This window comes from Prionailurus bengalensis, chromosome B2 (genome assembly GCF_016509475.1).
Source record: "Prionailurus bengalensis isolate Pbe53 chromosome B2, Fcat_Pben_1.1_paternal_pri, whole genome shotgun sequence".
NCBI classification, from domain to species: Eukaryota; Metazoa; Chordata; class Mammalia; order Carnivora; family Felidae; genus Prionailurus; species Prionailurus bengalensis.
The window spans coordinates 130,246,076-130,268,996 of record NC_057349.1 but is presented as its reverse complement, the minus strand read 5'-3'; the positions used below and the strand labels follow the sequence as shown (position 1 = coordinate 130,268,996).

At 39.4% G+C, this 22,921-nt stretch overlaps 1 protein-coding gene across 6 annotated transcripts in view; it reads right to left on the bottom strand.

Annotated features, from left to right (window-relative positions):
- The window catches only part of UTRN (utrophin), a 478,053-nt gene that overhangs the window by 399,222 nt on the left and 55,910 nt on the right, over positions 1-22,921 (bottom strand). For all 6 annotated transcript variants that reach the window (XM_043592533.1, XM_043592535.1, XM_043592534.1 and 3 more), the window contains exon 2: positions 14,361-14,422. In XM_043592533.1, coding sequence (XP_043448468.1) covers positions 14,361-14,422 — 62 coding nt within the window. The remainder of the gene's footprint in view (positions 1-14,360; positions 14,423-22,921) is intronic.

Here is a 22,921-nt window from a genome sequence, read left to right as displayed (position 1 = left end):
GAGGGAGAGGGAAAAATTGCTGATGGGCATTGAGGAGAGCACTTGTTGGGATGAACACTGGGTGTTATATGTAAGCAATGAATCACAGGAATCTACCCCCAAAACCAAGAGCATCTGTATACACTGTATGTTAGCCAACTTGACAATACATTGTATTTTTAAAAACTTACTGATAACAAGTGCAGTGAAGTAAGGTCTTCTCAAATCCACTATCCATTTTCAAATAAATAAATAAAATAACATAAACTAGCATAATATAAAGTAAATATAAATATATGACAAATAACTATGAATGTCCATCCATCGATGACCTTACTGACAAAAAGCCTTTTACTTAGCCTTTGCACATCTATTTGCTCATCTGTTAAAAACTAAGATGACAGATGTTCAATAAATGGTTGATACTATCATTCATATTAGAAACATCACTTCAGTGTTTCTACTGTCATAAAAGTGCCATAAAGTTTCAACAATATCTAAATGGATGAATAAAACAAATAATTCATTTCCAGGCAGGAATGTAAAAGCAGATTCTGAACCTGAGTACACATTAGTATCAATTCATAAAGATCTTCTAGTATGATGGCCTGTAAAGTTACATCCCATTCCAAAATAATGAACAAAATATACAAGAGCACGCCACACTGTGCTGTAGGTATGTACCATGAGACAAGCCATAATTCACCAGAAAACTCCCTAGATTCTTCCCTAAGCCCCACTGTTGCTCAATGGCAAAGCAGAAAGCCTAAGAAGCAGCATTAATTTTTCTAGATGAGATGCTCCTTTCCTCTCTCACTTGTCTAGTTCATTCATTTCCTGAGCAACAAACCTTGAGAAAACCTCCCTGTGGAGCATTGTTTTGAAACACACATGATGGAGACACAGCCCTATCTTTCTGGAAGTCAGTCATTCATACAGTAGAACCAATGTCTTCGCTTTCTTTAAGAACAAAAACAAACAAAACCCTACAGGAACAGTAACTCAAATTCTTCATTCTATTTCCCAATTTCAGATGAATATTGATAGCGATCAGGAAGAAATATGGTTTTTGCGGTGTCTCTTTCTCCAGTACTCTCCCACCCCAACCCAGTAATGGCATTATCAGTGTATATACCCATTGGGTGTCCTCAGAAGGACCACAGCTGTAAGATGGCCAAAGAGGGGGAAATACAGCCTATGACTCTCCTCATTGGACAAAGAGTAAAGAAAGGTACCTAGGCTCATACAAATCCAAAACTGTGGCTCAAAACTTACACAGAAAGCACACACTCACACTCACCATACACATGGCCAGTCACCACAAAATACTACACATTCATGACAAATACAACTTAGGAGTGTCTCATAAACAAATGGAAAGAACAAGCCTATGCCAAAGAGCAAGTTCCACTTACACCCTATACATATGTGATTCAGTACTTTGTGCCCTATAAGCAGGGGCCAGAAAATTTCCATTGTAAAGGCCCAGAGAGTACCTAGTTTAGGCAATGCTGGCCAGGTGGTCTCTACCAAAACTACTCAATCCTGTTGTAATATGAAGGCATCCCAGACAATACAGAAACAAATGAGCCAATCATAATGATTACTATCTTCCAATAAAACGTTATTTGTAGACTCTGAAATTTGAATCTCATATAATGTCCACGTGTTGTGAAATATTCTTTATGTTTTGCCACCACCTAAAAAATGCAAAAACCATTCTTAGCTTGTGGGCCATACAAAAACAGACACTGGAAATATGAAATGTTCTTAGACATAGTTATAGCAACCACTTAGATACATTCTAAGAGATTTATAGATATTTAGATGTGTTATTTACATGTATTAGATATTTCTTGATAATAGTATTTTAAAGCAGGAAAACCGAAACAGGGGTGATGTGACAGGTGAGAGGCAGAACCTGGATCTAATATTACAAAATCTGGTTCCAAATCCACAAGTCTTTGCCAAACTGCCCCCAAAATTACGAGGGCACCAGACGTTGACATTTATGGAAGGAAATATTTCATTGATGGGGGCAGAATAGCAGGAGTTGTCTTTAATGACTTCCCAAAGAGAGCAACAAAATATATATCATATTTAAATGAACTCCAAATGAAGAGGATTTTTTCCCAAGCACACAACTTTAAAGCATATCTGTGCCTTCCTATCATGGGCTCTCAATATGGGGTCCACCCTGGGAAACTGTTTGGAAATGTCAGAAGTCATCATTGAATAAAATTAAAAACTGATTCATCCTGACAGTCAACCTCTTATTTAGATTTTTAATTCTTTGCAAAGACAGATTTGCAGAGACTTCTCTGACAGAAAGAATACAGCTTAATAACTCAATCAGACAAATATTTGGTGAATACGTTCTTTGTGCTTGGCCCTGCAGAAATGCCAAGTTCAGGCCGCTCTCCCCATTCACAAGAGAGGGTTCTCATAGTTTTTCAATAAACACAAAACAGTACAAATGCACAATCTTGAACTTGGGGGGCAGATAAGCCACGGGTCACATTTAGTCTTAAATACTGAAAAGGCAACATGAGTGCAGAGGGTGACAATGTCATAGGTGACCAGTCCTGGCCACCCCCTCCTTCAACCCTTTCGCCTTAGACTTCTGTGCATTTTCCGGATGCCAGCTCTAACCCTGCCATTGTGACAAGAGGGACCAGTATTAATATCAGCAGCTGGGACACAGACTCTTCTGGATTTAAAAGTGTCAGAGGATACAAGCAAACTGTCATCACAACACATGAGGACAAGCCCGGGTCTGTGGGAGAACAGTGGCTACGAATACTGACAGACACTTGTGACGGTACAACGGCATGAAGCAAACCTGATGGGCTCCTTCACACCCCGAGAATCAGCCCAAAGGCTGAAGGCAACAGCTAGAGCTCATTTCCAGCCACCAGTGGCCATGGAGGAATCCCAGCCCATTGCTGGCAGGACTCGGGCTTTTCAAAAGAAACTGGAAATCTGAGTTTACCTGTGTAATCTCCTGTTATTTTTAGTCTCCTAAAACATGGTGCAGATAAACAATTTGTGTCCACAGGCATACCAAGTCATAGGGCGACTGAGTAGCAACCTCTGCATAGGGATAGCCGTGTGCAGGTGAGAGGTAAGTTTAGTCAACAGTGAGTCCTCTGCAGGAGTGATCAAGTCTGTGGAAAGGAGCCACACGCACATTCATACACACACACACACACACCACACCACACCACACCACACCACACCACACCACACCATCCAAAGACTAGGGAACATGACTGAATGCAAAACACCAGCAGACATTATTCTGGCTCAAACCAAAACACGAACAAGTCATTTCAGATTCTACTTTTTCCACTCACTCCCCACTTCACCTACTTCCAAACACACGCTCTAAAACCACCTCTCCCTGTCATCACGGCTCCCACTCCGGTTCGTGCCTCTAGGACAAGGCTAACTGATCCCTCTGCCTCTGCATTAGAGCCAGAATAACTCTAACTACAGGCAAAGGGCTCCATTATGGGCAAAGACAATCCAGACTCCAAGTAAAAGATCCTCTGTGATTGGGTCCCCACCTTCTCTCTAAGCTGGCACTGGCTGACTCTCCCCCTTCTTCAGTACTCCCAAAACAGTTATTTCCATCATAAAGGTCAAGTTTTTCACCAATAGTAGGAGTGGCAATGGGAAGAAAGATCTGCCAAATATTGAATAAGAAAGTAAACCTTACAAAGTGTAGTTGGGAGTTCTTATGAGAACAAAGTGCTAATTCTATATTTATACCAATAGCAAACCAACCAGAGGTAGAATTGGGACTCGGATTTTCCATTTAGAAGGCTGATCAGTGCCTCCTCCCTGGGGTTGCCAGGCTGACACTGACCACCCAACCACCCACGGCTGACAAATGCAGGCCTTGTATTCAAGGCCTTCAGAACCAAGATGTTAACAAAACCAGTAGCAACACGGCATGTTGAGCACATTAGCAAGAACTCATGAGCTGCCAAATTTGTACCAAGTAACAGATACAGTACACAGACAGAACCTGTCCTATGACTACCCTAATCTCATTATAAATAATCAAGTTACAACTGAGTATAATAAGGAGATGAGGGAAAACATAAGTTTTTAAATGCTTTCACAACTAACATATCTGATACGGTATCTTACAAACAATAAATTTGAGCCCTTTGACACTGTTTGCCTATTCTGTGATTTATTTATGCTCCCTATTTTCAAATCGGGATCTGAGGCAGCCTATGCAATTCAGTTACTATCTCCACGGGGTACTGCATGTGTGTGCATGCACGTGTGCACCATACACATGGACGCACACACATACACATACGCATCTGTAGCATATATACCACAATGTTCTTGCATTCTTCTCTGATTAATCTCAGGTGAATCTGATGTCCCCAACCTCTGATAACACACTGCAAGCTTTAGCATCTCTCTCTTTTATTTATTTTTTTTTTATTGTTTTAGGTTTTTGATTGTTTGGGGCAAGGGGTTGATTATTTTCAAAATTCAATAAGAAATAAGCAGTTTACTTTTTCTTTTAACATTTTTTAAATTTTTTACGTTTATTTTTGAAGGAGAGAGAGAGAGAGAGAGCACGAGCGCACAAGCCAGGGAGGGGCAGAACAAGAGGGAGACACAGAATCTAAAGCAGGCTCTGGGCTCTGAGCTGTCAGCACAGAGCCCGACATGGGGCTCAAACCCATGAACCATGAGATCATGTCCTGAGCCAAAGTCAGACGCCTAGCCAATGGAGCCACCCAGGTGCCCCTCTTTTAATATTTTTAAAACCAGACTCTTTCACTTATGAATTGCAAATGTCAGCACTGATACAAACGTAGCACCCTTTTGGCTCTTGTAATTCTTCATTTTCTTTTTTTTTTAGTATTTATTTATTCTGGAGGAGAGCACAAGCAGTGGAGGGGCAGAGAGGGGGGCAGAGGATCTAAAAAGGTTCTGCACTGATGCTGCCCACAGTGAGCCAGATGTGGAGGCTTGAACTCACAAACCGCAAGATCATGACCTGAGCCAAAGTAGGACGCTCAAGCAACTGAGCCACCCAGGTGCCCCCAATAATTCTTCATTTTCTTAAAAGTCAGTAAGTACATGAGTGAGCCCCAAGAGCAATGCCATTTTGGCTAATTATGTTTACATACAAATGTACTTTTTAAAGCATTTTATAACAAAAACGTTATAGTTTTTCTCTTGGCAGTCGAATTAAAAGCAGTTATAGAACCACTGGGTGGCTCAGTCAGTTAAGTGACAAACTTCGGCTCAGGTGGTGATCTCATGGTTCGTGGGTTGGGGGCCCGCGTTGGAGTCTACTCTGGCAGTGCAGAGCCTGCTTGGGATTCTCTCTCTCTACCTCTCTCTCTGCCCTTCCCCCATTTGCACTTTCTCTTTCTCTCAAAATAAATGAAACTTTAAAAAGAAATAAAGGAGTTGAAGAATATTTTCTTTGGATTTCTTCTATCACCTAATTTTTGTGCTATTATGATTCTTGTATTATTATTACTGCATGAGTTAAATAATAGACCAAAACAAAGAATGGGATCTCTACACAAGATTAAGCAACGTGATAAATATAGGTTCATCACAATTTTAAAGTTATAGCTGCACCAATGAAATGAAGACCATATGATGGTCAATATCAACTTTTTGATTCCACCCCACGGGGAAAGAATGAAAGCACTATTGCTTTGGACTGAAAAGAGTAAGAACAAAATGAGTGCAGTGAAATGCCTAATGAGGTCTTTAAACACCTTGCAAAAGAAAACCAGCCAGACATTCTATGGTCACTTAAAGAATCAGTGAACAGGGGCGCCTGGGTGGCGCAGTCGGTTAAGCGTCCGACTTCAGCCAGGTCACGATCTCGCGGTCCGTGAGTTCGAGCCCCGCGTCAGGCTCTGGGCTGATGGCTCAGAGCCTGGAGCCTGTTTCCGATTCTGTGTCTCCCTCTCTCTCTGCCCCTCCCCCGTTCATGCTCTGTCTCTCTCTGTCCCAAAAATAAATAAACGTTGAAACAAAAAAAAAATTAAAAAAAAAAAAAAAAAGAATCAGTGAACACATGGCACTTGGCCATTCTTTTGAAGAATTCAAGGTGGTCAGCACAAGTTCTTAAGAACTGAAGAAGATTCCATTTAGAAGCTTGCTTGGAAGGAGGGAGGGAGGGGAGGAAAGGAAGAAGAGTGAGAGACTGGAGAAACATGGCTCAGGTAAACACACAAGGGACAATTAACTGCAGAGCAATACTTTCTGCAGTGTTCACATAGGAATCAGAGCAATGAATGTGTGTTTGCCTTAAAAACTACAAAATACTATAAAACACAAGCTAACCCACCTAATATCTTTCAGAGAATCAGAAGTCACACAGCATGTAACAGAATTTTTACCTTGATCTTGGGTAAGCAAGCAAACTGAGGGAGCTGATAAACCGAGATGATAGGGAACCACATGTGAGGCTCACACAGCTGGCAGCCAGGTGCAGGGCCAAGTGCATACTCCATGGACAAACAACCGGGTGAGGTGCAGGCTGAATAAACCCACTCCACGTGCATACCAGGCAAGGTCTGTAACAATACAGTTCATCCCAGATATGCACAACCGGCAAAGCAGGGGAAATGTTTGCAGAATGCAGTTCCTCAAAAGACAGGGTACCATGGGACGAGAGCAAGGCATTAGTTACGGTATTGATAGTGATAATATAAAGGTAAATGAAATGACATTTCCTTTGTGTAATCAAGGAGAGGCAGCTGACCTGCCCTTTCCATCCCCTTAGGGTGTCTCCCTAAAAACACAACCGGACTGGGGCGCCTGGGTGGCTTGGTCGGTTAAGCGTCCAACTTCGGCTCAGGTCATGATCTCACGGTCCATGAGTTCGAGCCCCGGGTCGGGCTCTGTGCTGACAGCTCAGAGCCTGGAGCCTGTTGCAGATTCTGTGTCTCCCTCTCTCTCTGCTCCTCCCCTGTTCATGCTCTGTCTCCCTCTGTCTCAAAAATAAATAAACGTTAAAAAAAAAAAAATTAAAAAAAAAAAAAAAAACACAACCGGACCAACTTTTTAGTGAGGAATTAGATAAACCCCCATCTCCAGTTTTCCAATGCAACATAACAATGACCTCAAAGTAATCGAGTCTCTTAGGAGGCAGACAGAGGCCCAGACAAGGTGCATCCATTTTTCTCTCCAGGAGGTAAGTGTTCATCATTCCTTCTTCAACTTTACTACATAATGTGTGAAATTCTGTCCAGACCTTCCAGTTTTTCACCAACTGCCTACATTCACCAAATCTGATAGAAATACCCAAAAATAAATTCTGTGTGCTCTGTAGTCTATATCGAATAGAGGTCTTTTTGTTGGCAGGATTTTTTTTTTTTAATTTCCCCAACAGATGGTAAAAGCAAAATTAACAGCATCAACTACCCCCACCCAACCTGATCTGCCTCCACTCATAGTTGGCGGGTGGCTACGTGTAGCAATTGGACCTAAAGGCTTCCTAAGGCTAGGCACAACTGAAAATAGGTCCAGTGTCTCCTAGCTGTTTAACAGAAAGAGCTTCTTTCCCCCAAAACCACCATCTCTTCAACAATCCTCTCCTGAGAGCTCTCCAGCCTACACTGGCCCAGGCCTACCACCCCTGCACCAATCAGAGCCCATCTCTGAAGGTAGGGATGGTGGGGTCACACAGGCTGAGTGGAAAAGCACAAGGTATGTGGCTCTGCTCCCCCCTTTCCAGGTAATGGGTGAAAAGGTATTTTCCTGAGCCAATCCATCTCAAAATTGAGCATCAGTTACAGACTCAGCAAATATCATCAAATTTGCTTAACACTTACAAACGTTAATAGGCTCAGTCCAAATCATTTATTAAGTACTCAATATGTACAAAACATAAAACACAGCCTACTAAACAACTTTTTTTTTTACTTTAACCACAGTAACCAGGTGAAAATCATGTTGCAAGTATAATGTTTAGAACCAAAACAAACAAAAGGTATCAAATTGAATGAAAGCAAACAACAACAAAACCAAACTTATGTAACACAGCCAAAACACGGCTTGGAACTGTTTAGGAATACAGAGTGCGTTTTATCGTTTGCTTTTTAAAGGTATTGGTGAGTACATACAAATCAAAACTTCCTAAGGAACAGTTGAATGGTTATGGCACCTAAAACAATTAGTTGACTTGCCATACTCATGGTCAGGAAAATAAATCAACGGTGAACTCAGGGCCTAACTTGCAAAGCTCAGATCTCTACTGTAGGTGCACCGATACAGCACCCAGGAAACCTGTACTATCTCCTTCACAAGACTGAAAAGAGGACCCAACTTCTGCAGACTGCTTTTATTGCCCCATCTTCTACAAAGCTCCCTACACATCTTTTCCCACTCTCATTTTTGTGACCATCAACTTCCAACATGAAAACAGTAGAAAGCAATGGGATGCTAAAAGCAAAGTCCAACTTTCTCCAAAAGGAACACATTTGAATAGCTCTCCATGTTGAAATCGACAAAAAAAAACCAAAAAACAAAAAAACCCTTCAGGGACTTCCTCCTTTATGCTCCATCAATTTAAATTTCAAGTTTGGAATTTTGTGATGTATATGAAAACTTTGCACTTCTTTGTCTTCGAAAAGGGAAAGGCAGAAATCTGCCCAAACTGAAGTTCAGCATTTTTAAGTCTGCATATTCTCTGCCTAACCTTTATTTGTCAAACCACGTTTGAGAATCACCTCACCAAGCTGATAAAAGAGCTTCTGCAATTTGTACGTCTCAGCTCTGCCAGATGAGCAGCTCTGAAAGTCAGCCAAAGAAAATGCAGGCTGGGAGGCAGAAAAAAGTTCCCAGCGGTGAAGCAATGAGGCCATTGTTGCCTCCCCAGGGAGACCGGGCCCCCTAACAAACCAGAGGCTTTTAAAATTAGAAGGAACAAAACACTCAAGCTTTACCCACCAGACAATGGAATAAAGTGGGTTTAATGAGCCAATGCTTTTTTTCCATTTCTGTTCTAAAATATATGTGTAGCACAGACCAGGGGTACCACAAGTTAGGATTACCTGAGAGGGTCTTAATTTAGCATTCCTAAGTAATTGCAATCTCCTATAATGTTTCACAATAATGCCTCAATATTTCTGCGCAATATGAGGCAAGTAATTATGATCAAGTGTGTTTTATAGCTAAAGGAATAAAAACCAAGTGACCTGGAAAAATTGGCTAATAATTTGCCTGAGGTCATAAATAAATGAGCAGCACATCCAGGAATAAGTGTTAAATTTCCTAACTCTTAGCTCCTTTAGATAATCATTTTCTTGTGAGCCCTTCATAACTTTTTCAAATCCAACAACCGTAAGTTATTCTATGCTATGTGACTTCTCAGGATTCCCAAACTCCAAAGCATATCTCTGTAACATATTAACAAGGATTTTCAGCAAAAAGAATATATATTTATAGTGAATGCTGTCTTAGCTATCATATTTCTTTATATAGTGAAAAAAAATCACAGGATGATTTTAGATCCGTATTACGCAATATTCTCAAGCTCTTTACCAAATCCCTTATCAAGGAATGAATTGAGCTGATTTTAGGGTTTAAATCTCATTTTTCATCACCAAATTTAATAGGAGGATTCTATTTGAAGAATCCTATGCAGCAAATGTGAGAATCATATGTATAAATCCAAATGGTGATTTAACAATCTTTCCAGCACAACTCCAAAAAACAGGTAAATAAGGAAATTGCATAGCTAGGTTTGTTTGTCTATTTTTGTGAGTAAATGCAGCAAAATGTATTCATATCCATGAAATAACACAATTTATGCTATTTTGCACTCAATTCTATACTCCTACCTCTTTCCAATATAACCACCTCCAACCGGTTTATGGATATAAAGTATTAGGCATTTTAGTATGTTTCTGCCATTGTTATTCACTAATCTATTAAGTCTATAAATGGTCATTGGGTGTTTTTTAAACGCTAGAAGTGGTGCCAGTGAACAAAACAGGCAATCCCTGCACCCACAGAGCAAATCACTATCTCAGAGAGGAGAAGCAAATATTCTCAGATGTAACTATCTAAAATACAATTATGATAAGTGCATCAAAGGATAATGCTTTAAGAGTACAGAGCATATCTACCCTAGTCTGGAAGCTCCGAAAAGGTGTCCCTCGGGAAATGACATTTAAGCTCAGGCAAGAAATAAGAGGAGTTGGCCAGGAAACGATGAAGGAAGGAGCCAGGGTAGAGGCCATGAGAAGGCTCATCGCAATGGCCAGAGCATAAAGAGGAAGCGAGAGTAAAGCGAAATGCAATCAGGAGTAAATTGGAAGGCTCAATGATTTAGGGTCTTAAACGCCAAGTAAGAACAATGGACAGCCACTGAAAGATTTAGCTGAAGAGAAAAGGGCATTCAGGCTTACACCTGAAGATCACTCCTGCTACTCTGTAGAAAGTAGAAGGAAGGGGATGGATAAGGCGAAGCCTGGCAAGGTAGAACCAGCTGGCAGATTATGACAACATGTTCAGGGATAATTTTCAAAAAACCGTAAGATCATGACTCTCGTGCACGTGTAATATCAACACATGTCAAAGGCTTCAACTCATTAATTAACGAGAGAACCAGTATGGTGTTATAACCAGTGCAAAGGAGAATTCAAAAGACCACATGTTGTTTACATGCAATAAAGGAAAGTGGAAATAAATTTGCAATAGATGCAAAACAGGTCTATTCAAGGGATAGTAATCAATTGCATTCCATCTACTTTGCATTTTTATGGATAAGAATCGTTTGTATTATTATCTGTTTTCTACAATTCTCAGAGTTGCAGAGTAGCTCAAAGATAAGGAAAGGCAATGAGCCAGATGTCTGAGCTGACAGGACTCCTACTAATCTTTCAACCCATCTTAAAGTCTTTCACGTTTTTTCCTAACTCAGATAATAGTGAGTTGGCAAAAAGTGGTGTCAAAAAGATGGAGGGAGGGGCGCCTGGGTGGCTCAGTCGGTTGAGCATCCAACTTCGGCTCAGGTCATGATCTCACGGCTTGTGGGTTCGAGCCCCGCATCAGGCTCTGTGCTGACAGCTCGGAGTCTGGAGCCTGCTTCGGATTCTGTCTCTCTCTCCCTCTCTCTCTCTCTCTGCCCCTCCCCTGCTCATGCTCTGTCTCTGTCACTCTCAAAAATAAATAAATGTTTAAAAAAATTTTTTTAAAAAGATGGAGGGAAATAGACATTTTGAATATATGTAGGTAGTAGAATCAACAAGAGTTGGTGTTTGAGATGGGCTGGGGAGAGGACCATGAGGGAAATATCCAGGGATAGAATTCAAAATAAATTCCTAAATGGCAGATGATGCTGTCAAGTGTCTGTTTGCATTTTTCAACACAAGGGCTCTACTGCTCTGGAAAGAGACCTGTGCTGCAGGGAAGCAGCAGACTCAATCAATAATTCTATTTTAAACTTCACAATATACCAAAGGACATGGATAAGAAATAAATGAAATCAAATTCATTCTCTTCAACAGGACTTTTTTTTTTTCCTCAGGCAAGGCTCTGGATTACCTAGTGACACAATGCCCAAATAATCACCTTCTCCCAGCACAGTGGAATTAAGCTGTATGGGGAGTCTTTGGAAATCTCCCAGCCTAGAAATTTGCTATTCCCTTTCCTGATCACCAGTGTGGAAGCAATCTGATTTATGGACTTAAGACAGCCAGAGGAAAGAAAAAATGTGGATGAAGTTCAATGCCACTGCCATGAACCCTCTGTCTTTTTATATCCAAATATTCACCATTCCTTTGGTAAGTGTGTTCTAGAACCATCAAATTTTCCTTCTACTTTGATTTTTTACTAGAAGTCATCTGAAAGGAAATGTTCCCAGGGTCAGCTCTCCTTTTGATACTTTTTCTCTAAACAAAATAAGCTTTTAGCTTCTGTGTCAGTTTACATAACTGAAACTGTTGAAATGTTAAAAATGTTAAAAATGATAATAATTACCTGGTCTCTTCACCATCCTGGCAATAATTACAACCTTCCTGGGGCAAATAATTTACATGGGGCTTAAAACCCTCACTTAATATTACAGAATAATATACACATTATAAATGTACAAATTTAAAGATCACGTTCATTAAGTAAACAATTCTGGTAGTACTCGACTTTGTGTCATTTCAGGTCTTTTTAAAGATGTTAATGACCAGTGATAAACACTGAGCTATTTCTTGAGAAAATTCAGATACATGAGCCAAATGTTCAAAAGACACTGAGAACTGTCCAATGGAGAAAAAGTCAAGGGACAGTAACTGCAGTGAGGAAAGTTTTAAAGTTTAGAGAAGGAGTACTTCAGCCACACGGGGTACGAGGTACAGCTTTGGTGCCAGCCTTGCATCACTGATGGCTCTGGGCCTGGAGATTAAGCAGATCTACTGGGAGATGCTCCCATTCAACAGTCTGTCCCACACTGCCGAGGTGCTATCTTGCCTGAGCCAAATTCGCGGCGATACCCATCAAGTTAATCATGTTCAATTCTTCTTTCTCAATTGTCACCTCTATTCTCCTACCCTCCACCTTTCCATGCCCTATTGCACTGTTTCTCTCCATTCTTGTAACTAGGGGCAAAAGTAATTTGCCCCGTTTCAAATGTCCCCCAAACACAGGTCTATGAAGACTACGATGCTTTCAAACGATCTTTAAAATCAGCTCTACGGTAATTCTTTCCCAATGACTATATTAAGCTGCTAAAAAGTAGGTCTGCTTAACTTGCTCCACCTAGAAATGACCATCCTCATATCATCCTCAATAACAATCAGGGTAGATGATCTTACGTATCTGGCCACTCATAAAACCAGTGGAATAAAGTATCTCATATCCAGACTCTCTCAGTTGCTATAACTATGTTACTCAGAACATGGTCACATGTAGATGAATACTTCAAAAGTTTTGAATAATGCCAAATCCAAAGCACCCAGGATGTTACTTACCTATGTCTCTAAACAGAACAAGTTAAAATTTCCCCCTAAATACCTGTGTCTGCTCTGGAATAATCCTACACATAAAACCACCAATTATGCAAGCACTTCTATATTCTTGATCCTTCTGTCAAAGTCAGTTTTCACAACCCTTACGTTCTCAGAGGCAAAATAAAAACATCCCTCAACACAAACTTGCAAAACCAAAGAAAACACTTGCAATCAAATAATCACCCATAATTATTGGGATGTGGAACAATTTTCAAACCCTGCTGCTGCTAAAAGTAATCTAAAACATTCTCACCTCGCCTCAAAGAAATACCAATGTTTATGGTCCTGACCTCTGCAATCTTCTCAAAGAGAAAAGTTTGAAAATAATAACTCTTAATTAAAGTAGCTTTTGGGGTGCCTGGGTGGCTCAGTCGGTTGAGCATCTGACTCTTTATTTCAGCTCAGATCATGATCTCAGGATTGTGGAATTAAGCCCCGAGCTGGGCTCTGAACTGAGCGTGGAGCCTATTTGGGAGTCTTTCTCCTTCTGCCCCTACCCTACAGGTATGCATTCTCTCTCTCCTCTCTCTCTCTCTCTCCCTCCCTCTTAAAAATAATAATAATAAAGTAGTTTTCTGACTATTTAAAAGACCATGATTATGTTTCTCCAAGAAACCTTTGTTACCCATTTTTCTATCATGCTGTCCTGAAAATTTTCCTCCCACTTCAAACTTAGAGGACCAAATTCCAATGTCAATAACCAATGGATAATTACAAGTTTGAAAACAGCACTGCCAATTTCTCTTTCAGTTTGCTTTGCCCCTAAAAGGAATATCACTCAAAACACGGATTATGTTCCAAGTGGTTAGAAATGCTGAGAAAGAGTGGATCCCTGGGGAAAGAAGTAAAGAAGTTCACAAAAAAAAAAAAAAAAGCGGGGGCGGGGGGGGACCACAATGCAGATAAACACTATTAGCCACATCCACAGGTATTAAAAATCCCTAAGCATTTCTGCACAGGGTAGAAAAGCTGCCTGAATAATAATTTGATTTTCACTAGGCAAAGTGAAATCATCTTCGGTCTAGCAAAATAAACACAAAATTTGCCCAATGATATATTCATTTCCTAAATGTACCCAGGATTCACAGTATCAAAAGCAGCAAACTATTGGCATATATCTGGAGAATGCCAGGTAAAAATAAAGAGCTGTTTATTACCATGAAGGTGTTTACACCATTAAGTCTTAAACATATTGGAGAAGAGAATAAAGAAAGTATAAATAAAGAAAGTATAAATGTATCTGCATACTCAGAAGACTTCTAGAGTTAGGTCACATTTTATGGCAAAATTCACTGTACTTCCAACCAAACTCCATCAATCAGAAAGAGGCATTTGAATCACCATAAAGTGTTTGAAAGTCTCTGTTACCTTTGAAAATCGAGCATTAATCCATTTGGTGAAAGTTTTCTTCTGCACGTCATTGTGTTCATCTGTGGGAGGGAAAAGGAGAGAAGGGAAAAGAATGAAAGTTTGTACCTTTAGAGTACCAAATACAATCATCCCCATCAGGGAGAGTTTAAAATAGCAGTCCTATTAGTAGTTCATGAGGCACAATGATCCACAGCTAAGAAAGATGATGGCAGACGGAGTTGGCTAATGCCTGCAGCAGAGGAAGGTCCAGGCACCTTCCCCAGGGAGCTGGCCCTCCCGTCCATCCCTAAGCCTGGGGATATCACCGCCAACCATTAAATCCACATGTGTGGGACAGAACTAGCACTTCACTTTCACCCTGTTATACATAATACTTTCTGTTGCATTTTCTCTAAGCATAATTTCAGCAAGATAAAGACATCAGCATGTCCCAAACAAAAATCGAAGTTATCCACTAAAAACAAAGACACTCATGATCTTCTTCCTCTTCATACAAGGTCCTACACCCTCCAGAACAAAAACTAGTATAAGGTTACTTATTCCACAAGCTGTTTTCCTGTAGTAAGACTGACATGACAAGGTTTTAATGATCTTGATCTATAAATACAACCTCCGTATTTTACAAGTAGAGAAATCAGAGCCGTGTTTTAGAAAATGATCAACTTTGGTTTTGATTACAAATTCATCTTCCAAGCCAGAAGAAATAAAAATTCACCTTAAAAGCTACAGTATCTTGAACTTCTTGAAGATAAGCAGCGTGATTTAGTTAAGTACAAGGAAACCATTTGATACATGGGCTACAGAACAAAATAGGCCTCCGTATCCCAATCCACTTTGTGTGTGACCTTGGGTAAGTCATTACAATGCCTCCTCTCCTCAGAGTTCTCACCTATAAAATAGAGATAATAAATACCACCCAGCTTGCAAGGGCATTGTAAAGATTGGTGAATATGACTGGAGAATATTTAGCAAAGAGCTGGCATTGAGCTCTTTGTTATCGTTATTGCTATAATTATTACTACAGAATACATGTAAATATGGCAGATAAACATCCATTCTACCCTTTCGGTAACCCCTAATCATATACTCTTCAATTGCCCACCCCCACCCCACCCCCCGCCCCGTTCTCTATTACAACCAGCAAGTCACTGTTGGCTTAAAGCCTACAGCACAGCACATTAACAATCTCTAACTGGTTCTGAAAGCTGCCTCAGGAGTATCTGGAACAGCGTAGAAAGCTGCGCTTCTGCCTGTCTGTATAAATACACTGCCTGTCCCGGTTCCATCCATACTGCCAGGCTGCCTCCCACATCATAACAGCAAAATAATAACACAGAGGCCCAAGTATGCTCTGCCCTCTGTGCATCAGTTTCAAAGGGCTGCCTTCAACACAGACCTCCCCACTCATCCCTAACAGCGTCATTAGAAGTTCAGCCACTACTTCACCAAGTTTGTGATATCTCTGGTCCTTACCCTCTTCTGGAAGGAGAGTCTGCAATTAAAAGGTCATTCCTGAAATAAATACCGTAGCAGCAGCTCCAGGAACGACTGCATTTTTACACATCCATAAAGGTAATTGGAGACGGACTCTGAGACACAAAGGGAGCAACTGGATGAAAAACAAAACTGTTGTCTCAGAACCTTCTTGATGTTAATTGCACTGCGAGGTGGCCTTCCTTCCAGAAAGGACAATGCAGTCAGCATCAGACCTGATTTCAGGCTTTCTACCATCGATCAATGCCACGTATAAGCCATTTATTAACCAAGAGGACTTGCTTACACCCTCTGAATGCCCCCACCTTGCAATCACACCCAAGAGGGACAGAACGGAGATTATACGCAGAATATAAGGTAGCCACATACATCAACCTGCAGTGAGCACTATACTAGCCCCGCCAAGAGGAATATAATGTTAAATATCAGTGTTCAGAGCACTGAGAAAATCTAACTATTTATCCCATTAACCTTTGGATTTATTTTTGTAAATTTTAACATACAAATGATTCCACCGGGCTCTTAACAAAAATATATATAAAAGTCACAAATATTAAATTCTCCTAATTTCATTACATTTTACAACTTCAAATATTTTTGCCATAAAAATGGGGAAAATTCTAAGGGATTAATATTAATAAATACCATTTTCCCTTATCCTCTTTCCTGAGCACTTAACCTTCTTATTTTCAAAACCATATTAAAATATTTAATACTTCGTAGGTTCCTCTACAGATATACACTGGACAAAGAAATGAGTGTCCACACCTTACCAAATGATAAGTAAGATTTTTCAACTTTATCACATAAAAAATGAAATCAAATTCTAAAAATAGACTCCTGCCATATGGAGATGTTTATAAAAATAAGTTAATGTTTCTATAATATATTTGATCTTTTGGTCAAATCAAAGTTTGAATATGAGTCTAAGTAACCAATATGAAATAAAGTATGAGGTTGTAAAGAAAAATTATCCAGCATCCAAACATTTCAAAAATACTCCCAAATTTATATAAACACTCATCTGTATTCATTTTCCTGATACAGTTAAAAAAGGGAAGGAAAAAGTTCATATATCAATAAGGCTTTTAGTTCACATTTCCCCTTTTTCAATCACACACACGTACACACACACACACCCCTTATTTTCTACTAGAGAGGAATTCAGTAAAAGAACTAGAATTAGCCTGTAGCTTTTAAATTATGAGATTAAAATGTAACAAATTTGGAACACTTACTAGAGAACTGCCCTCTGCACCACAACAATTAAGGTGACAATCCCAGCCCAGGTCCTGCTCTGGGAGTTGAAAATATGCTAGCAAAGTGGTAGCAAGACAACTGAAGATCTCAGCCATGCATTTCTGATCGATCATTTTGGCCCTCCTAGAAATGTATACAAAACTTCCAAAGTCTCGAAGTTGTTCAGCTGTCCATTATCAAGCCAATCCGTCATTAAATTTCTCCAAAATAAAAACATGCAAATGGACAACACAATCTTACATAGAACAGGATTATTTTATATAAATAAGTTAGTATAATTTACACTCTAAATACATTCATTCCAGTTTCCAAACAAGCATTTTCTTTAGATTTGTATTCAAGAAAACCTTTAGTTTCTGAAAGTCTTTTGGAGCTTAGCAAATCTTATCCATTAATGACCTTTCTTCCCTTACAGGGACAAACACGGGACTGAATTAGGAGAAGAAAAATGTGTTAAATCCCTTAAGGCTGATTTTCCAAATTCTTCCTCTAAAATATTTTGCTCTTCTTAAAATGCTTTTGACATGCTCACACAGATCCAAGGGCCTTTGCTGCTGCCTAGCCTGGAATTTTATTTCTGTGATGGGTAAGAGAAGTGAAGCAAGAAACATCAACAAAACTGCCTGATAAATCTTCCAGGAAACTGGCTTGCAATATTTTTTTCACTTTGCCAGCTCAAATGCGTATCAAAACTTCTTTCAGCAGAATGTAGCAACAAATCTCAATTTAAATCCTAAATTGGAAAGGTGGCAGAAAAATTAGGACTTGTTTCCCTTATGGAAACACACAAGTCCTAGGAACATGTATACCACCATTAAAATTCGACTACTATTAGAGAGAAAGCATTATCCCCCGGTACATCTTTCAAAGCAACTGAAGAGTGTCCAATTGGCTGGCAATAACGTGAGTTCCATAAAATGCAGCTATTGAGAAAAGAAGTCCCTAGACTTTAAGCCAAAAGAGAAATGTCTTCCTGGATGATTTAAAACTTGGATTGGCTTTATTAAAGCCTCTCATGAAATGCAACTCGCCCTAGAAAGCCAGTTTCTCATTAGCAGAAGAGATTATTTCGAAAGCGATGAAAGCATTTCAGACCACACTCCCACTTCTACTTTTTCTGGGTAGTGCATTTATTTAATCAAGCCCAAAGAAACCTACTACCAAGGCTCAGCGAGCTCTGTCGTTGTCTCACACCCACTTTATCGGCCTCTGGACGCGATCAATTCACTTATTGAAACAATATGCATGACAACGGCACATGGAAATATGTAAATATTATGAATAATCTGACAAAGATTACAACTGTGTAAACACACAGAGACAAGAGGAGACAGACTGCTCTCAATCAGACTGTGTCAACTCCAAATTTGTTTCAAAATCTGACGCCCTCAGAGGGCCTGAAAAAAACCCTTAACGTGTGCTTTTCAAAATTGTCAGAATTACCTAAGTATATTGAGAAGTTTAGATAATTAACATTTCACATGTTATCTTTGTAAATTTATCACATTTACACTTTGAAGTTATTAAAGCTTTTTAAAAACTGCATTTGAAACAGACTTTCGCTTCACTCTATAAAAAGCGAAAAACAAGTCGATGGCCTCTTTAGGAGATGTGGGGATGGGTGAAGTGATAATAACGGGAAAACAACCCCACGTTTCACATAAGAAGCCTGTGATCCAGGGACAAAAGTTCAATGAATTGCCAAGCACCATCCACTTTGTAAGTGACAGTCACAAATGGAACCAGGTCCCACAAACTCCTGAGTCTGTGTTCAGTCAATGAACGTCAAGTATGCAGAAGTCAGAGTTTCATGGGGGGAAAAAAGACATTTAAAATATATCTTGGAGGACAGATGAAGTCTGGTTCATGCAAAGATGAAGGGCATTCTTGGGGCACCTGGGTGGCTCAGTTGGTTGAGCGTCCAACTTTGGCTCAGGTCATGATCTCGCAGTCTGTGAGTTCAAGCCCCATGTCGTGCTCTGTGCTGACAGCTCAGAGCTTGGAGCCTGCTTCAGATTCTGTGTCTCCCTCTCTCTGCCCCTCCTCCACTCTGCTCATGCCTCTGTCTCTCCCTCTCTCTCAAAAGTAAATAAACATTGAAGAAGAAGAACAAGAAAAAGAAGAACAAGAAGAAGAAGAGCAAGAAGAACAAGAAGAAGAACAAGAAGAAGAAGAAGAAGAAGAAGAAGAAGAAGAAGGGCACTCTAGACAGAATAAGAAAAGGCTCAGATTAAATACCTAGCAAAAAAGAGCATATTTAATTAAACATAATTGCATATCTATGAGAAAACACAGAGGGTTTTCACATACAACGTTAAAGGAGTAATTCTAAAATAATCCAAACATTAGAAAGTTTTCAGTCCTGAAAACTGTTTATACCCATAAAAAGATGAGTACAGAGTTAGAAATACATGCTCAAAAATGTTTTTTTAAGAAAATATAGATTCTTGGGGCACCTGACTGGCTCAGTTGGTTAAGCATCTGACTCTTGATTTCAGCTCAGGTCATGATCTCACGGTTCATGAGATCAAGCCCCACTTTGGGCTCCACACTGACAGCACAGAGCCTGTTTGGGATTCTCTCTCTCCTTTCTCTCTGACCCTCTCCCCTCCCCTGTAGATAAATAAACTTAAGAAAAAAAAGGAAATACAGATTCTTTGAAAAGCAACCTCTTTAAGCATACACATGCCCTGCTAGCATGACCCATTCACTCTGCTCCCAAATCCATGGCAATTCTGGAAGCCTTTGATTCCCGAAAGTCCACAGCCCCACCCGCACTGTATTTAGGATTTCTGTCATTTTTAGCATTGGAGGAAAATGTTTGTTTCAGCAGAGAAACCAACCTAACCCACGCAAACTACCCGTCTTACTATCACAGAATCAGAGCATTTAAGAGCAGGAAAGTACATAAAAAGAGCACCTGATCAAACCCCATCCTGAAACTAGACACGTTAGAAGCTTAGCCATGTCAACACACACTTAGGTGGTACCAGAGATCAACTCAGAATTCATGCCCCTTTATCTTGCACTCCTGCTTGCAAAACTTTTTTAACATCTTTATTCAGATATAATTCACATACTGTGCAATTCATCCATGTAAAGTCTATAATTCAAAGGTTTTTGGTGTGTTACATTAGTAAATTTTTTAAGTTGTGGTGAAATACATACAAAATAAAGTTTGCCACTTTAACCATATTAAAGTATACAATCCAGGGACATTAATTACATTTACAGTGTTGTGTGACCATCACCACTATGTCCAAAACTTTTTCATCTGCCCAAATGGAAACTTTATAACCATTAAGCAATAATTCTCCCATTCACAGGGGCACCTGGCCGGATGAGTTAGTAGAGCATGTGATTCTTGATCTTGGGGTCGTGGGTTCAAGCCCCATGTTTGGCATGGAGCCTACTTTATAATAAATAAAATAAAATAAAATATAAAATAAAATAAAATAAATTTATTAATAAATAAATAAAGTGCAATAACTCTCCCATTCACAGGGGCACCTGTCTGGCTGAGTTAGTAGAACATGTGACTCTTGATCTTGGGGTCATGGGTTCAAGCCCCACATTGCATGTGGAGCCTACTTTATAATAAATAAAATAAAATAAAATAAAATAAAATAAAATAAAATAAAATTTATTAATAAATAAAAAATAAAGTTCAATAATCTTCCCATTCCCCCTCCTCCCTGGTAACCCCTAATCTTCTTTCTCTCTGAATGCATTTGCCTCTTGCAGATATTTCGTATAAGCAGAATCATACAGTATCTGTCCTTTTGTGTCTGGCTTATTTTACGTAGCATAATGTTTTCAAGGATCATCCATGTTGTAGCATGTGTCAGAATCTCATCTCTTTTTATGGCTGAATAATATCCCCTTGTATGTATATGCCACACATATGCCATACATCTATGCCACATCCATTCATCTGTTGATAGACAATTGGGTTGTTTCTACCTTTTGGCTATCATGAGTAAAGCCACGATGAAAAGTGGCGTGCAAGTATCTGTCCAAGTCCCTGCTTTCCGTTCCCTTGGGTCCATGCCGAGGATTGGAATTGCTGGGTCATGTGGTGATTCTATTTGGTGACTCTACGTTTAGATTTTTGAGAAACTGTCTTCTACAGGAACTGTTTTCCATAGCAGCTGCACAATTTTACACTCCTATCAGCAATGCACAGAGATTTCATCTTCTCTACATCCTCACTAACATTTATTTTCCTTTTTTTTAATTAGAGCCATCCTAGTAGGTGTGAAGTGGTATGCCATGATTTGGTTTGCATTTCTCTAATGACTAATGAGGCTGATCAGAAGACAGCATTTTGAAAATGCAAAAACTACCAAGCAAAAACCCACAAACTCGGAGATATCCTGAAGACTTTCTGAAGTAGCCCAAATTCAACAGCATGCTACTCCAAAGTCACTGGAGTACAGAGATAGCACTTTTGCGTTTCATCCCCAAACTACTGCAAAATGATTAATCTATTCTCCAAAGATTGTATTTTCAAAATTAGATATAACCAATAATTCCTGAGCATCTTCTACTTTTAGATTATTTACCTCTTACCTACTTTCTACTTGATGAATTCAAGTTTGTTAAATACAGGAGGAAATGTCTTCCTACTTTCACTTTCTAGAGCTGCTCAAGTCAACCCAAAGACTGTCTGTAAGATTTACAGGCATCCAGAATGGTTTGAAACTCTCTCTCTGGAAATACCTTTTGGCAAAACTCTTCACATCTTAGATATATGTGTTGCAAATGCAAAAAAAATAAGCACTCAATTTATGGGCGCAGAAATTGTAAGCTTCAAATACAAACACTTCACTTTGGACTTTCATCCCGGCAGTGAAGGAGTTTTATTAAAGTCACTTGAAATGTCATAGTACAAGGAGAGGTTATTTAGGAAGAGCTGAGTGAGTCATAATGATGATGAGTCACTGTCATGAAAAGTCAACAGAAAACTAATTCTTTTAGTAATTTTAGTGATTAAAAAGCTAGATTTTTTAAAACAAAGTATCCGTGAAATTCAATCCCTCACTTTATCCCAGTTAAAGATCTATTATGTTCTACAGTCTACAGAAATCTTCATAAACATATATCTCAAGATATAGGAAAATCCATGCAAATGAGTGTTCATGAGAATGGGGGAAAAAATTCTTGAATGGAAAAAACATTCCAGTGATCTGACTTCAAACTTGGTCATGACAAGTTCTACTCTCTAAAATAGGAGCAAAACCATGTCCTTTCAAGACTGCTAAATATTCACATAGTGATTTTCTGACTTTAATTACTCATTTTCCCCACAGTATGAGGAATCTAAGAGAGTCTGGTAGATTCATTTTTAGATTCCTAATAAATCCATATAATAAAACAAAAATACCCAATAAATAGTATTTCTCAAACAAAAAATCGTGGGGAAAAATCCAAAAAAAAAAAAAAAAAAGAAAGAAAGAAAAAGAAAAAAATGCTTGCAGCACCCAAATATGACCTCACACTCCTTTGTAGGAATGCTATTATTTTCTATAGAACTGAGGCAGAAAAACTTTAACTGGAGACCATGTGTCTTCTATAATTAGAACTTTGGGTCACTACAGTCAGACAAAAATATATACTGAAAAGCAATGAGCAATAAATAATCAGTGAATCACTGTAGGCATTCTGAAGCCAACAACCCCAATGAATTAAGAGCTGTGGCAGTACTGTCTGGCTTCCCTCTCTGGAACTCCTTCCATTTAGTTCTGTGTGTTTCAGCGTCTATATAAGCACCTTGAGGGAGATGAAGACCAGACAACAATTCA